The sequence below is a fragment of the Alligator mississippiensis genome, chromosome 7 (assembly GCF_030867095.1).
Source record: "Alligator mississippiensis isolate rAllMis1 chromosome 7, rAllMis1, whole genome shotgun sequence".
In the NCBI taxonomy this organism is placed as follows: Eukaryota; Metazoa; Chordata; order Crocodylia; family Alligatoridae; genus Alligator; species Alligator mississippiensis.
Genome location: NC_081830.1, coordinates 68,612,995 through 68,627,989, shown reverse-complemented (window position 1 = coordinate 68,627,989; position 14,995 = coordinate 68,612,995). Strand labels below are relative to the sequence as shown.

General features: G+C 38.1%; 1 protein-coding gene and 1 non-coding gene across 3 annotated transcripts in view; both read left to right on the top strand.

The window, feature by feature from the left end:
- Nucleotides 1-14,995, top strand: part of KPNA4 (karyopherin subunit alpha 4) — a 44,674-nt gene that overhangs the window by 19,728 nt on the left and 9,951 nt on the right. For both annotated transcript variants that reach the window (XM_059731103.1, XM_059731102.1), the window contains exons 3-12: nucleotides 1,035-1,124; nucleotides 1,243-1,272; nucleotides 1,412-1,464; nucleotides 3,448-3,543; nucleotides 3,722-3,807; nucleotides 7,323-7,409; nucleotides 9,831-10,000; nucleotides 10,107-10,151; nucleotides 12,942-13,073; nucleotides 13,351-13,479. In XM_059731103.1, the coding sequence (XP_059587086.1) occupies nucleotides 1,035-1,124; nucleotides 1,243-1,272; nucleotides 1,412-1,464; nucleotides 3,448-3,543; nucleotides 3,722-3,807; nucleotides 7,323-7,409; nucleotides 9,831-10,000; nucleotides 10,107-10,151; nucleotides 12,942-13,073; nucleotides 13,351-13,479 (918 nt within the window). The remainder of the gene's footprint in view (nucleotides 1-1,034; nucleotides 1,125-1,242; nucleotides 1,273-1,411; nucleotides 1,465-3,447; nucleotides 3,544-3,721; nucleotides 3,808-7,322; nucleotides 7,410-9,830; nucleotides 10,001-10,106; nucleotides 10,152-12,941; nucleotides 13,074-13,350; nucleotides 13,480-14,995) is intronic.
- On the top strand, nucleotides 13,963-14,294 carry LOC132251958 (small Cajal body-specific RNA 7). Its single transcript, XR_009463703.1, has one exon. It is a non-coding gene; the product is annotated as a small Cajal body-specific RNA 7 (non-coding RNA).

Genomic DNA, 14,995 nt, shown 5'->3' with positions numbered 1-14,995 from the left:
GACTGAACTGGCAGGCTTCATACTCATCACAGGAGATTGTCAAGCACACCCAGAAGTTAGCCTTGTGGGGGAGAGAAGAATGGCAACATAATTGCCATAGTGAGCTGAGCAATCATTCTTAAAATAATTAAAATTGGTATTAGCAAGTGTACAGCAATTGGTGTGTGATGAAAAAAATTGGAAAGGTTTTTTTAATACTTCCTATGAATTCTGAGAGGAGGGACTTGACGTCACTAAAAATACTTTTTATTAGCTTTTTGAAGGTACAGAAACTTTATGGCAATAGGGTAGTAGATTTTTTTATTTTAGTAAAGCACAGTTGCTTTTATCTGGATATGTTTTATCAGGTGTAGATTATTTCTGTTTACTATTCTGTAAGAGATCTATTAATTTGCCAACCTGTTATCTTCAGCACTTGCATCGTTATCTTCAGGCCCTTGACCTTCATGAGATTCTGTAGTTCCATCATAACGTATTTTGGGATACCTGGCTGAGGTCAGAGGAAGTTCCATAAAGATGTTGGTGATAGGGAGAGAAGTCTTAAAGTCTCAAGTGAGACAAATTGACATGGTCTCACTTGTACAGTTTGGCCCAAAACAAGAAATCTTCCAGTATAACTACACAAAGTGAGATGCATATAGAAATGAAACTACTGAAAATGGCTACCTTCAAAACTTTAGAGCCTTTCAGAATTTAAAAAAAAAAAAAAATGTCACTGGCTACTTCTGAGATGAGCAGGAAAATTTAGAAAGTTTAGCAGCCTGAGGAAGGGAATATGGGTTTCAGTATCTGTGGGTTGTGTCATCATTGTGCCACTACAGTACTTTCTTCGTTGCTACTAGTGTGTATCAATAGATAACTATACTGTTCTTCAGGAAGGTAAAGGTAAATGTCTGTACTACTAAAACATTCTTGAATGTTGAGCTATTAACATCCATGAAAGAACTGACTCTTACTAATGCTTTAAAAAACTTCTTAGCCTTTGCAAAAATTCCGAGCTTCTAAACATAGCAAATACATTTTTTTCTTTAAAGAACAAAAGAGATGAGCACTTGTTAAAGAGAAGAAATGTACCCCATGAAGATATCTGTGAAGATTCTGATATAGATGGTGATTTCAGAGTGGTAAGAATTAATAATTTGTGTTTTTTCGTGTGTGTGTGTATAAAAAAAAAAAAAAAAGGATAAAGTTAATTAGTAAAAAGCCTTTCTAACTTTTCTGTCTGTTCTTTTTTTTTTTAAGCAAAACACGTCCTTGGAGGCGATAGTACAGGTAAAAAAACAAACAACAACCCCAACCCTTTTCCCCTCCCGGCCCCCCCCCCCCCCCCCCCCTTTTTTTAATCTGAGCCCTTTTGGTCTAGTGACAAATGTAAGATGCACAAGTTCTAAATTTACTTATTTTATTGCAGAATGCTTCAAGTGACAACCAAGATGTACAGCTAAGTGCAGTACAGGCTGCAAGGTAAGAACAGTTTACTCAGACCTACAATTCCTGTAACGATATTGAACCAAGAAAATGAGTTCTAGCTAAAGTGCATTGGGGATGTCAAATAATGATCAAGTTAACTAAATTAAGTTCTTTTCATAAATACCCTTGAATCTTGATAGTCATAGGTAAAATTGTTTTTATGTAAAAAACTGATCCAACTTGAGATTTCAGTAAAGTTGAGTTTTCTTAATATTCTTGTGAGTTTTAGGATTTTTGTTAAATAAGTCCTCATTTCAGAGCAAGTTGAGTGAAGTTGGACTATCAATTGTGTTAGTGTATAGCTAGTGGACATGATTTAAGTTCTGAAAATGGGTATAAACTTAAACTTTCCTTTTTAATGTGTCAAGTATGAAAATTCATTTACAGACTTTTTGCCTTCATTTATGTAATCAAAACTCTACCAGTACGTTCACTGACAATAAGCAGTATTGAAAGCACTGGACATTTCATTGTTCATTGGACATTTAAAATTCTTTAAACATTGTGTTTTACACTAATTGAATAATAAATGCCTGCTTTTCAACAGATTGTGGTGAACATGCGTAACTTTTTTGTGCTTAAGTGTTTTGAGGTAGTGAGCAACCATCATTCTGGAGAGGCTTTAAACATTACTGAAAACTATCCTTGATGAGTAACAAACAAATTACAGATATGTAAAATGGACTTGTCCCTGAGCAGTCTCCTTCTCGGTAACAGCATGTGCCCACTTTTGCCCCCTGACAAGTTAAAGCTAAACCCTTGATTTCACACTCAGTAAAGTGGAGCAAAATTACCATGTCTTGCTTGCATTAATTACTTTAGCTTTTCTCCTTTAAACTGAATTGGTTAAAAAGCAATTGTTAAACCAGTGTAACTTATTTGTGTTGACACAGCCTCAAAGCAGAGCTACTATTATTAAAGTAAGGTGTGAAAGGTAACCAGCTTTTCTTGCCTGCTGTTCTGCCACTCTAAACATTGAACTTAGGGTAGGCGAAGAAGTAAAGATGAAACTTGTCTCCAGTTTTCCAAAATGCATATCTAGATATGTGGCAAGGGCAGAAAATTGAATAACAGTAGCAGAAAATAAACTGAAATTGACTGATTCTTGGAGCAAGAGTCTTGAGCTGTCGGTGCAAATAAGACTTGTTATAGTTCTTTAGTAAACCTAAACTGTTCTGTTCTGCTCTTGAACAGCAATGAATGCTGAGGGTTTTTTGCAGGAACTAGGGTATATTTTAAAACATACTGGATGTCCATTTGCAACTCTCCTGAAAAGGAAGCATTCTTGCTCACTTGGTAATCTAAATATCATCTTCTACAGTTATATTAGAGTGGATATCCTACAGTTACTGATTTTTCCACTCTTCATAGTGCTTAACTGGCCATTATCAAATTATTGTAAGGAGATTTCATTTTACACTCTGTCTTACTCTGCCAGTTACAGGCAGGGGCCCATAAAGCAATTCAGGACTTGCAGCAGCAGTGGAAAATAAATCTTAAGAGGATGTGTTTGACAAACCAGTAGCTGTCTCCCTCTCAGGAGAAAGTTTGGAGTGGGGTAGAAAATGAGGAAAGAAATCTGCTTCTAAATCTCTCTGTGCTCTTTTTCCTCACCAGTGGTTCTCTTAAAGTAGTTTCACTTAAACTGAGCCCTGATCCTCTACACACTGTTTGCATAACGAATAAGATGAACAAAAACATGACTGAAAATCATTGTCTCTTTATGTCCCTGTGCTGCTCCAAGTGAGAGGAAGATGCTTTGAAAATGTATCATTGACTTACTTGATATTGTCATGATTCTAGCATTAGTATAACCCTTATTTCCCTTAACAATGATATTTTAGGTTAAAAGAAGAGGTGGCTGAAGTAGTAACTAAGTTGCTGGCTGTATTCATTTTGCTGAGTCTAAAAATAAATCATATTCAGTCTCTGGGATTCTGTTTGCAAGCTTCATTTTTATTTTTTGTTTCTAAACAGAAAGCTTCTTTCCAGTGACCGCAATCCACCAATTGATGACTTAATAAAATCAGGAATATTACCTATTTTGGTGCACTGTCTTGAAAGAGATGACAAGTGAGTACATCTTTTCTTTCAAAAAGGAAAACGCTAGCTGTAAAATTAGTTTGGAAAGGCTAATCCTTTACCAAATAATTGCTGTAAGAATTCACAAATGTCTGCTATGATGCCATGTTAGATGCTGATGGAAAATGCATGGTTCAGTAAAACAACCTTTTTTTTTTTTTTTTTGTAGTCCCTCTTTACAGTTTGAAGCTGCATGGGCTTTGACAAACATTGCATCTGGAACTTCAGAACAAACACAAGCCGTAGTTCAATCCAGTAAGTTAATTTGTCTTTGATAATCAGTAATGCATTTCACTTGCACACTGACATCTACAAAAATATGAAGATCAAGTAATACTTTAAAGAGCATCCGCACCCCTGTTTCTCTCAAGCATGTTCACCAATCCACATTTATAGGGTTGGTCCTTTCATGCGATAGCCAGGATGGTTGAAACTGAATTGTCAATCACAGGCACGTCGCTGAAGGACCTGCCCATGAAGTCTCCTGCCAGAAGTTCTACCTCTTCTCTGGCAAGCAGCATCAATTGAAGCGCACACCTGCTTTTGTTCTACATTTTCTCAGATTTTAAATTCAGTTGGGTTTGCAGATGGTGAGTAATCTCTTGTGGGAACTCACACTGTTTTAGCAGAGTTAATATCTGCTGGTTTCCAGTCTTCAAACACTTTTTTTTTAACTTTCCCTTGAAGGGATTACCTACATGTAAGGAAGAAAAAGATGCAGACTAAGTTCAGAGGATATCACCTTTAGAATTCAATACAAGGACCATATTTGAAGACCAGATATGTCCTTCATGTGTTCAGGAATCTAAAGTTAGGAAAGAATTGAACTTCCCCTAAGCCGCTGAATGAAAGGGGAGAGTTATGTGAGTCTATAACCTAAATATTTCTTAGGTCAAAATGCTACTGGAACATCAGTTTTTGAGTAAAGCTCAATAGAACTTTTTTCCAGTATTGAACTTAGTCGGTAAGGTGCTTGTGCATTGTGAGGTCTGAACATAGAAGTACTAAAATAGTCAAGCAAGTTTTGTAACTGAATTGAACTCAAGTGTCCTATATTCTCTTCCTATTTCTCCTACATCATTTATTTATAGAAAACTTTTTTTCTTTATTTAAAAATTCAGAAAAGTATACAGCTAAAACAGAATGGAATGTCATAATACTATTATAGTAAAAGCTCTGTTATCCGGCATCCCCTGGGAATGGGGGATGCTGGATAACAAAATATGCTGGTTAATTGAGGAGCCCTGGCCACTGCTTCTCACATCGCATCTGGGGCATTCCTCTGTCCCTCGCGGGTCCCTGTGGGCCCCGTGGGACAGGAAGCCAGGTCCTGCACAGCCCCACACAGCCTGTTATGCCCTTGGGCTGTGGGGACTTGGCAGTGCAGGCTGCTTTGACCCGAGCAGTGGGGGTTCGGAGAAACCGGAAGTGCCACAGTGGGTATTTTCCGGTTTCACTTTATCTTACAAGCCGGCATGCCGGTTAGTGGAGCATGCTGGCTTGTAAGATGCCGAATAACAGAACTTTCACTGTACTAGCCAGAAGCAGTATGATCAAATTTTAAATGTGCTCAATACCAGAATAAACTGGCAACTTCTGATATGATCAAATTTCAACAACTTAAAAAAACCCAAAGGAATCTTTGAAAATTTTATGTTGGAAGCTGAATTCTGAAGTGGCTGTTCAAAACAGAATTGACTCGGGTGATAATACTGTGCCTAAAATTTAGCAATCTGATTTGAGTGACACATTTGACTAATTTGACACAAGCATGAGTAATTTAAATTGACTATTTTGATTGGCTTATCCTTTGATAAGAAAAAAATGTTTCTTTTTATTGTAGTAAGTTTGCAGTCATTTGACAGCAGCATCTATTTATTGCTGGATTTGGTTTTAAAAAGGATTTTTAAGCCTTACAAGTTATGGAACAACTTCTTGAGGTCCACTGTGGTCTGACAAAAGAAATGCTGGGTGGGAATGAAAGTTATTTGGATAGAAGTAGTAGATTCATTCGAAGTATCAAATGACACAACTGTAAGAGAAAATTTTGCCAGGTCAATTACAAATATTTAAAGATCTATAATTTTATTTTTCTTACATTAAGGGTGCATTTACATGTGACCAGCAGCTATGTTGCCATAGCAATGTGCTCCTGCAGTATAGCATGCCGCTACCATGAAGGAGCTGCTAAAAATAATCATGTGCCATGCGTACTACCAAAAGGAAGTACTAAATCACGGTGCAGGAACAACGTCATCATACCGACACGTCTAGATGCGCCCTTAAACTAATATACAACTTATTTGTTAACAAAGAAAAAAATGTGTGCTTTGCCATGGTAGCGGATTACAAAATTCTCTAAGCTTTGTTCTTGTAGTTCTGACAAAGCCTGATGAAGTCAATGGAACACACCCTGTTAACTTCAGTGGAGTTGGATTGGTCTTTTAAAGAACAAGTAGCTTTTATTATATCCCCTTCTAAATAGAGTTACAGAAATGGTATCTGCGCTGTGTTAAGATGTTTTAAGCATCCTATTTTTCCCATATTAAAGCCAACTTTTCAGTGGACCAAAAACAAATATGGAATTGGCAACTGTGGTGTCTTCTAATGGCCTTATTAGAAACAGTGTATACAGAGAACTTCATTAGAAGTTTCCCTAATTAAGCATTATGGAAATGTTTGTTCTTTAATAATGGCTTATAGCTATGAAAACCTCGTCTGATTTGCCTAGTATTCATTGGAAACGCCTGGGATGTTTTCCTCTGGTTACAAAGTGAGATTGTAATTCCTCTTGCTTAACATTGAATAAAACTTGCTTAGTCACATTATACTAAAGAAATGTAGCATGGGGTTGGTGTTAAGAAAAATATTTAACTGTAAAACAGTTTTATTTAAAAAATTACATCTGCTTACCACACAAACAAGTAGCTTTTGAGGTAAGGAATTGACGTGTAGCATGTTTCAAATAGTTAATAATTTTTTAAGATAGGTTTACTTAAACCAGTAACTCTTGAGAGCTGGCTCCTGCCCCTAATTTTCCCCATATGGGGTAAAAGTGCAAGTGCCTTGTTCTTGTTAAGGACTATTTAAAGCTGCTACTTTAGTTATTAGGCAGTCCTTGGTAGTCATTTATTGATGATATTTGAAACTTCAAAATCTTGTAATGGTAAATTTGGCTTTCCCTTTAGTTTTTGGGAAGTTTCAGACTGGAAGAATAGGGAAGACAGGATATAGGAAATAGCTTATGTTGCTGTGTATATCTTAAATAGTTTTTAGAGATCTTCGTCAAAGATTCTGAATACAACTTCCATTGATAACAGATGGAAAAGAATACCGAAAATATTCATGATGATTAGTGACCTAATTTGCTTTGTGTGTGAACTTTGTCTCCGACTTTTTTTGCAGGTGGTTTCTGATGGCTACAGTTAAATGAATAACAAACCTCACTGCAAATTAGAACTAAGTTTAGAATTTAACATAGAGGTATATAATAAAATATTTACTTGAAACGTAATTAATATACAGCTATATAAAACAAGCTGGTGGAATCTTTTGCTTTTACAGACCTTTCTGTGAAAGAACATAAAGGTGTCTTATGATGCATTGTTTATACTTCAGCATATTTTGGAAACGGGGTCAAGCCTCATTAACCAGAGAAGGTATTACTCATGGGATAGAGGAAAGCCAGTGTTTCACGTAAGAGCTAACTGTGTGAATGAACTCACCTTTTTCAGAGCTAAGACTTAATAATGGAATGCTTTATTTTTCAGATGCTGTGCCACTTTTTCTGAGACTGCTGCATTCGCCCCATCAAAATGTTTGTGAGCAAGCAGTATGGGCTTTAGGCAATATCATAGGTTTGTGTCACTTAGTATAACAATTCAAAGCTGCTTTGCAAATCAAATTCTTAAACTGGTTAGGATGCTATTTATTAAAAATTGGAAGTATAATCAACCAGAAGTTGAATAGAGCAATTATTCAAATGGGGCTGGCTCACATACAGTTTTTTTTCTCCAAAAAGTGTCTTGTATTTAATTCTTGCTTTCTCTAATTCAGTTCTTCTAACACTCACATCTTTCATTCCCAGCAAATTAATGTTAGACAAGTAAGATTCAAATTATGTAAACTGCACAAACTGTCTTTTGTTTTGAAGGCTGGGAAACTTTGGAGTTTCATCTGGCCAAGCCATTTTGACTTCCTTAAATCTTCCACTTTTCTGTTTTTGATTTTAAGTGATACTCACATTCTGTAGTGGTGTGGTCTAAATTTATGCTTGTAATGCTGGAAGATGGATCATTCTTTTAGTGCCACCGTGCCTTAACATGCTGACATATTTTGGCATTGATTAGTTCATATTAAACTAATCTTAAAACTTTTCTAGTTTTGCTAAAATGATTTCTAACAATGTTGTGTATGGGATGACCCTATTTGCTGTCCTGTCAGGAATACAAGTTGAATACTGCAGTGAGGATAACTGTGGGTGCTTAGATGTGTGTGCGTGCACTACATAGTCATAGAGGAGTAGGGTTGGAAGGGACCTCCAGAGGTCATCTAGTCCAACCCCCGTGCCTGAGGCAGTCATTCCTATCCAAACAACTTAGTCTATCATCTAAATTCTACATATCTTCAACCCTGACACAACGTAGACCTAACACCCTAACCTGCCACAGGTTAAGCAAGGGAAGTACAACAACCAATGTCCTGCTTCTTTAAAATGTCAATACATGTTAACAGGTCTTGGGTAGGAGGCCACAGCCCCCACTACAGTGGAAGGGAAAAACCCCACAGTCCATAGCAGTTTGACCATGGGATAAAATTCCTTCCTGACCCCAAGTATGGTGACCAGTCTGACTTTGAGCTGAGGGACAAGTATTCCTGCTGAAACCAAAGCCTGGCAATGTCACATATTTGAAGACTGCTCTCATAACTCTTCTTAAGCATCTTTTCTGCAAACTGAATCTTCCTAGCTCCTTCAAACTATCCTCACATGACTTGCCTTCCAAGGCCTTGATTATCCTTGTTGCCGACCTTTGGACCTTCTCTAACTTCCCCACATCCTTTTTAAAATGTGGAGCCCAAAACTGCACATGGACTCCAAATGAGGCCTAACCAATGTCAAGTAGAGAGGCACTATTGCCTCCAGTGTCTTGCACGTAATTCTTGTATTGATTCAGCCCCAAACCATGTTCTCCTTTTGTATGGCTGCATCACATGGCAGACTCATGCCAATTCTGGGATCTGCCAAGACTCGAGTCCTTTTCCATAGTGCTGCTGTTCAGCCAGGTGTCATCCATTTTCGTTTGTTTTGGATGATTTCTTTCGAGACTTAGCACCTTTCATTTATCTGCATTGAACTTCATCCTGTTAGTCTAGCCCAACTTTCCAAACTGTCAGGATCCTTCTCAGTTGCGTTCACATCCTGTAATGTGTTCACAGTCCTTCCCAGTTTCATGTTCTCTGCAAACTTGCTCAAGAAGCTTTCTATTCCAGCACTGAAATTGTCTTGCTGACTTGAATACATCTAGGGACAGAGAAGAAAAAAGAGAATGTTTTGTTGTGTTTAAGTAATACAGAAACTTTCACAGGTCACTTTACATAAATATCTGATCTGTACCTTTTTGGGGGTTCCATTAATCTGTTGCAGTGTCAAGCACCCCTCCTCTTGTTATCAATTGCCACTTCTTTCTCCGTTTGTATTGTGGATTGCCAGTCTTTCCAGAATTCAAGTACTTACTGGGAGAGGGAATTAAAATACAGAGTTATTTACTGCATTTTGAACAAGCCCATTGACTGTACCATTTTGATTAGTGATGTCCTTGTGGGTGACATAGACAGTGAACCCTCATTTTCTGAGAGGTTTACATTCACAAGACTCATAAAAAGCTGACTGCTTTCCCAGGATACTGAACACTGGATGGGTCATTTTATACTGCTTACATTCCTTTAGCGGTGAAGATATGTTTATGGGGGTTTCTGTTTTGTTTTTGTTTCTTTGAGCTATTAGTATTTTGGTTAATAATGCTAATTAGTAGGTATTGGGAAATAATGTATTCTGACATCATCATTCCTTGCTAAAGGTTACAGCAGTGTACCCAGTGGTTCAACCCCTGGAGCCACACTTACAGCACAGGTTGTACTTGCAAATAGAGAGAATAGCTCCTAGGTTGCTTTGAAAGTTCAGCCCTGAATTGTTTACGTTTAACCTCAGAAAATGGTTCTGTAGAAACCATTTTTGTAAAATAGTTTTTACCTCATAAAATCACTTGCTGTTTATACAGGTGATGGACCCCAATGTAGAGATTATGTTATTAGTCTTGGAGTTGTGAAGCCCCTGTTGTCCTTCATCAGCCCATCTATTCCTATAACATTCTTAAGAAATGTTACGTGGGTCATGGTCAACTTGTGCCGTCACAAAGATCCACCTCCACCGATGGAAACCATTCAGGAGGTGAACTAAATTTATGTTTATACATTTAAATGTATTATACTAGAATTGGTGAATGTCTTGAACATTGTTTAACATTAAATGTTTTCTATCTGCCTCCCTTCCTCAGATCCTTCCAGCCCTCTGTGTTTTAATTCACCACACAGATGTAAATGTAAGTAATAACATTTCCCATAAAGTGCTTCCTAATCAAGTATATCACTGTGGCACTTCTGGTGGCTATAGCCTAAGGTCATTTTAGAAGCATCTGATCATGACGAGGTACTTTTTTTTTTTTAAGAAAAGAAATGTTAAGCCTCTCATCTTTCTTTTGCTTCCTAAGGATTTCTTTTGAGAGCTTGCATTTCAGATGCCTTATGCATATATGGAAGGAAATGTTTATAATGTTATGAATACATGCTGAATGTACTTTTCTTTACATGAGAAAAGCAACTATTTATGCAGTCTACTTATCCTTTTAATAAATGCTGTACTTACTCAAATACAAGACAACCCTGAATATAAGAGAACCCCTCAATAATTAGTTTCTATATATGGAAAGTATATAAATTTGTAGTAATTTTCCAGGTATATAATCTAATTATTGGAGCTTTGCCTTGAATTTGTCCCTCCCCAAATATCACAGGGGGAAAAATTTAATCTGGGTGGGGTCAGGTGGCCTGCTTCCCCTTTTGTTCCCACAACTTCTTCCTGCAGCTCTCTGCCAGTGTTACCGTCTGGACCTGCTGTCCCTAAGCACATGGAAGTGAGGGGCAAATCTGAAAATGCTAACTTTGGAATTAAAATGCCTGTTGTCATTTAATTCATCCAAAAAACTGCTACAAGTTTCAGTACAAGTACTCAATAAGCGCACTTTTAAGCAACGCTAGTATATAGTACAAACTGTGCACGATATTAATCCAAAATCAAGAGGCTCGCTTATTTACCATGGAGTTTATTGGGCTGGGCCCCAGCAGAGTCAAGTGTTTCAAGGTACACCTTCAGCTTTCCCCCCTCACATAGACACAGGATCCATGTGTTAATTAGCTCCTCACTTGTGATGACTAGAACCAGGTGCTCATATCATGAGCAGGGTTCTTGGTTTTCCCTGAGAAAAAAATTGCAAAATCCATGATTTAAAGGCCCCCCACAGCCTTCCCTGGCCTTGCTGGTACCGCTCACTCCCCCAGCCCTGCCAGGGCTTTGGGGGCAAGGACCCAGGTCCACAGCTCCTTGCCCGCAACAGAAGGCAGCTGCAGCAGAAGGAGCATGGAGCCAGCCCCCCTACTGCTGCCTGCTGCAGGTTTGGGCGGGGGCAGAGCTGGCTCCCAGGGGCCACACACGCTCCGGAGGGGCAAGGAGGTCTTGCATTCCCCAAATCTGTGAATGGGGCAGGCTGCGGTAGATCTGGGGGAGCAGGTCCCTAATGCCCTGAGAGTGAATGACTGGGACCCCCCACAGTGCTATAGGCTTCACCGGGCTCAGTGCCTCAGTGCAGGGCTTCCCTTAAGGGCCCATAGCATAACTCGCAGTCCATGTGCAGCTGGCCGGGCACTCCATGTATCTCACCAACACTTCCCTGCTCCTGGCTGGAGTGCCCAGCCAGCTGGACATGGACCAGGAGCGGCATTATGGGCCCTTAAGAGAGGCTCATGGAGGCATTGAGCCCAGTTGGGCTGATAGTGCTGCTGGCAGTCCACATGCTGCTGGCTGGGCACTCTGCGTCATTCACCACAACTTCTCAGCCCCCTGTAAGTCCCACTTACCTAACCTTACAGGCACTAGAAGGAAAGTGAGCCAGAGGTGCGTCTTGGGACTGACTAAAAGCCTCAGGCCCTGTCCTTCCCCTTCCCCCTCTGGCCAGGGTTTGGGGTTTCCCCAGTCTTTACGATCAGCTCTTGCAGGCTAGAAGTCTGCCCGCCTGCAGAGCTCTTTGCAAAAGTGGAAAATTTGCGTTTTCTCTGTTTTTTCCATGGAAAATGGGAAACCCAGATCCTGGTCATGAGTCTTGGGATCCTCCAAAAATGTATATGCTGATGAGGTGTGGGGCAGCCTTGTTTGGCAGATTGAGAGTGGGGGTGGCAGAGGGATTCTGGGTGAACTGTTTGGGGCCCCTTTTGGTCATTTATGCCAAATATTTAAGGCTGGTGAAGAAACAAGAATCATTGGGAGTGGGAAAGAAAGGCATAGCTTAGCTGTAGGATCAAAGAGGTTGCTTCAAATAAAGTGAGGCTGGGTATCTTTCTTCTGTGTAGATTGCTTTGGTTTTGTAATTGAGCAAACATTAACAGGTCAGATGCACGCTTTAAATGAACTGCTTTTTGCATATATCTATATATGCAAGGAAAACCAAGAGGAACTTGCATTGTATCTGTTTTACTCTAAACAAAGATTTCTAAAGTGTTTTTTTTTTTTTTTATCTCTGTGAAGGAGCACTAATAGATAAGGATATGTCAAGCTGCTGTTGCAGTATTTTTGCTGTATTCTATTCCTTAAACTTTGTTCACCCTAAAGATTAACCATAGCTTTCTCATCATTTTCCATTATTAACATTATGGAGATAGTGTTTGTAATTGAATCTTCACATATGACTAACGATTTGGCCCATAAATAGAGCTAAAAATGATATCAAAGTAGTTATTCTGAGTCCTAGCTAACAAGAAGGCATACAGGAGTGAAAATAATAAAGTCTGAAATGCAATTGCTTTTTCAAGTGAACTATATCATGCTTCAGAGTGGTAGGAAAGCTTGTTTTGGTTACTGTTTTGTTTTTTGGATTACATCAAAAAAAGACAAAAATTGGGTAGAAAAAAAAACTTATTCTGAGATATGTATTAAACTTTTAAATAGACTGGGCTTTTGCTTTTAATTATCAGTTTCTAAAAATAGTTTTCACATCTGACTTGGCATGTGTTGTTTAGAGCTTCCTCTTTTGTATTGGCTTAATTTTGTTTTTTTATGTTAGATATTGGTAGATACAGTCTGGGCTCTTTCCTACCTAACGGATGCTGGTAATGAACAGATCCAGATGGTGATAGACTCTGGAATAGTCCCTCATTTGGTTCCTCTTCTCAGTCACCAAGAAGTTAAAGTGCAAGTAAGTTCAGATTGTACATTCTGAAACAAAAGCCTAGTGACTTTGTGTACCTTTTGGTTTGATTATTGTTTAAATATTTATCAACACATCTTTGCAGATGCTTCAGTTTCTGAAACTCTGCAAATGTCAAATTTTTTCTACTTTTGGACAAAAGAATATTTTTTGCTTTAAGTGTTTTTGTACTTAACTTAGACTCAGCTTTATAGAAATATCATTGAAAATTGTTCTCCCAACTGTTTCAGATGTTCCACAGTCTTTAAATAGTGTTCTGTTTCAGACTGCTGCGCTGAGAGCTGTAGGAAACATTGTTACAGGGACTGATGAACAAACGCAGGTAGTTCTGAATTGTGAAGCTCTTTCACATTTCCCAGCCCTTCTGACACATCCCAAAGAAAAAATTAATAAGGTATGTAAATACACATAGAAGTCAAACTGTTCCGTGTGTCATTTGTTGTAAATATTTTTGACCACTATTCTCTGATGCTTTGCATTCCACACATTATAACCTAAACTAGTGAATAATACTAATTCATATTCGTTATACCAAGTTCTAACCTAAAGGGCTTGATACTATCATACTTTTCTTGACTTGCTGAAATTATTTTATTAGAAGAATTTTAAGGACCTGTCACAATCCATTTGCCAATCATAGTAATTTGTAGGGTTTTCACCTGTATCACATGTATCAGTGCATAATCCCTGTAATGGCTTCTTGGATTTGTATAAAAATTCATCTTTTATCTTGTGTTGCAGGCTGTCAGTCTGTAACTTTATAGACCAAAATCTCTGACAGGTCTGCCATATTTGTATAACACGTTTCAATGATTTGTTAATAGAATAAAGTAAGTATTCCACATAAGATTGGAATACAGTTGATTAAACTGACTCTTGGAAATGATGAAAAAGAGGTATTTGGATGTCTGTCTGAATGGCATGTGTGATTGGGGGAATTTTATTCTAATTCAATTCTTAATTTATACTTTTAGTACTGCTCTATTTGGGAGGGGGGAGTGTGTGTGCGTGTGTGTGTGTGTAAGTGTACAAAAGCTTCAAAATGGGGGCACTGATGGATAAAGTGCTGATTTTGGAGTGCATCTGAGGCATGCTGTATTACAACATTGCCAATGATTAAAGACCAAAATAAGCTCACCAGATTAGTCTAGACATCCTAAAAATCTCTAACAGGTTCACTGATATAAGTGATCCTGTGATCTGATCCAAGAGGTTTAGTCAAGATTATTTGACTTGATAATTTAGAATCAGGGAGTTATCTGTCTTGTATTCTCAAGTTGAATAAGCGGTGTTGAATGAAATTGTTATACCGAGACAAATTGAAAACATTTGGTTTATATAAAGTAGTCCTAAGGGTGGATTGGAAGGTAGCTAAATTTTCGGGTTAAGTGTGGTGATTATGGAAGCTCTTATTTTAATGTCTTTATGTACAATACTGATTGTTCTGGGTGAATAATTTATTTTGTATAATCTTAGTGAGAAACACGATGGCTTTTTTTTCTTTTTATTGAATCAGCTGTACAGTTGAGACCATGCTGGGCAATCTTTTGGACCAAAGTGCCTTTTTTCAGGTCGGGGGCTAAAGTCTTAAAATTAGATGATATTTCTAAAAGCTTAATTCCTGAAACTGTCCATGCAGCTATGAAAGCTCTGTATTTTGATACTGAGAATGTATTTGTTCACTCTGGAAAGTAAACTTGGGCCAAGTGGAGTTTTTATGGAAGGTTTTGTGTAGCAATGTCCAACATAACTGCAGTGTTGGGCACTCATCTATGTTCCTGACCACTACTTCACTTGTCTTGAGCATTGCCATTCTTCCAGAATATACTTTTCCTTTAAAGGTATTTTGATATCATACATACTTGAACAGCAATTTTACGTTATAAACTGATACACTTACATCTATATGT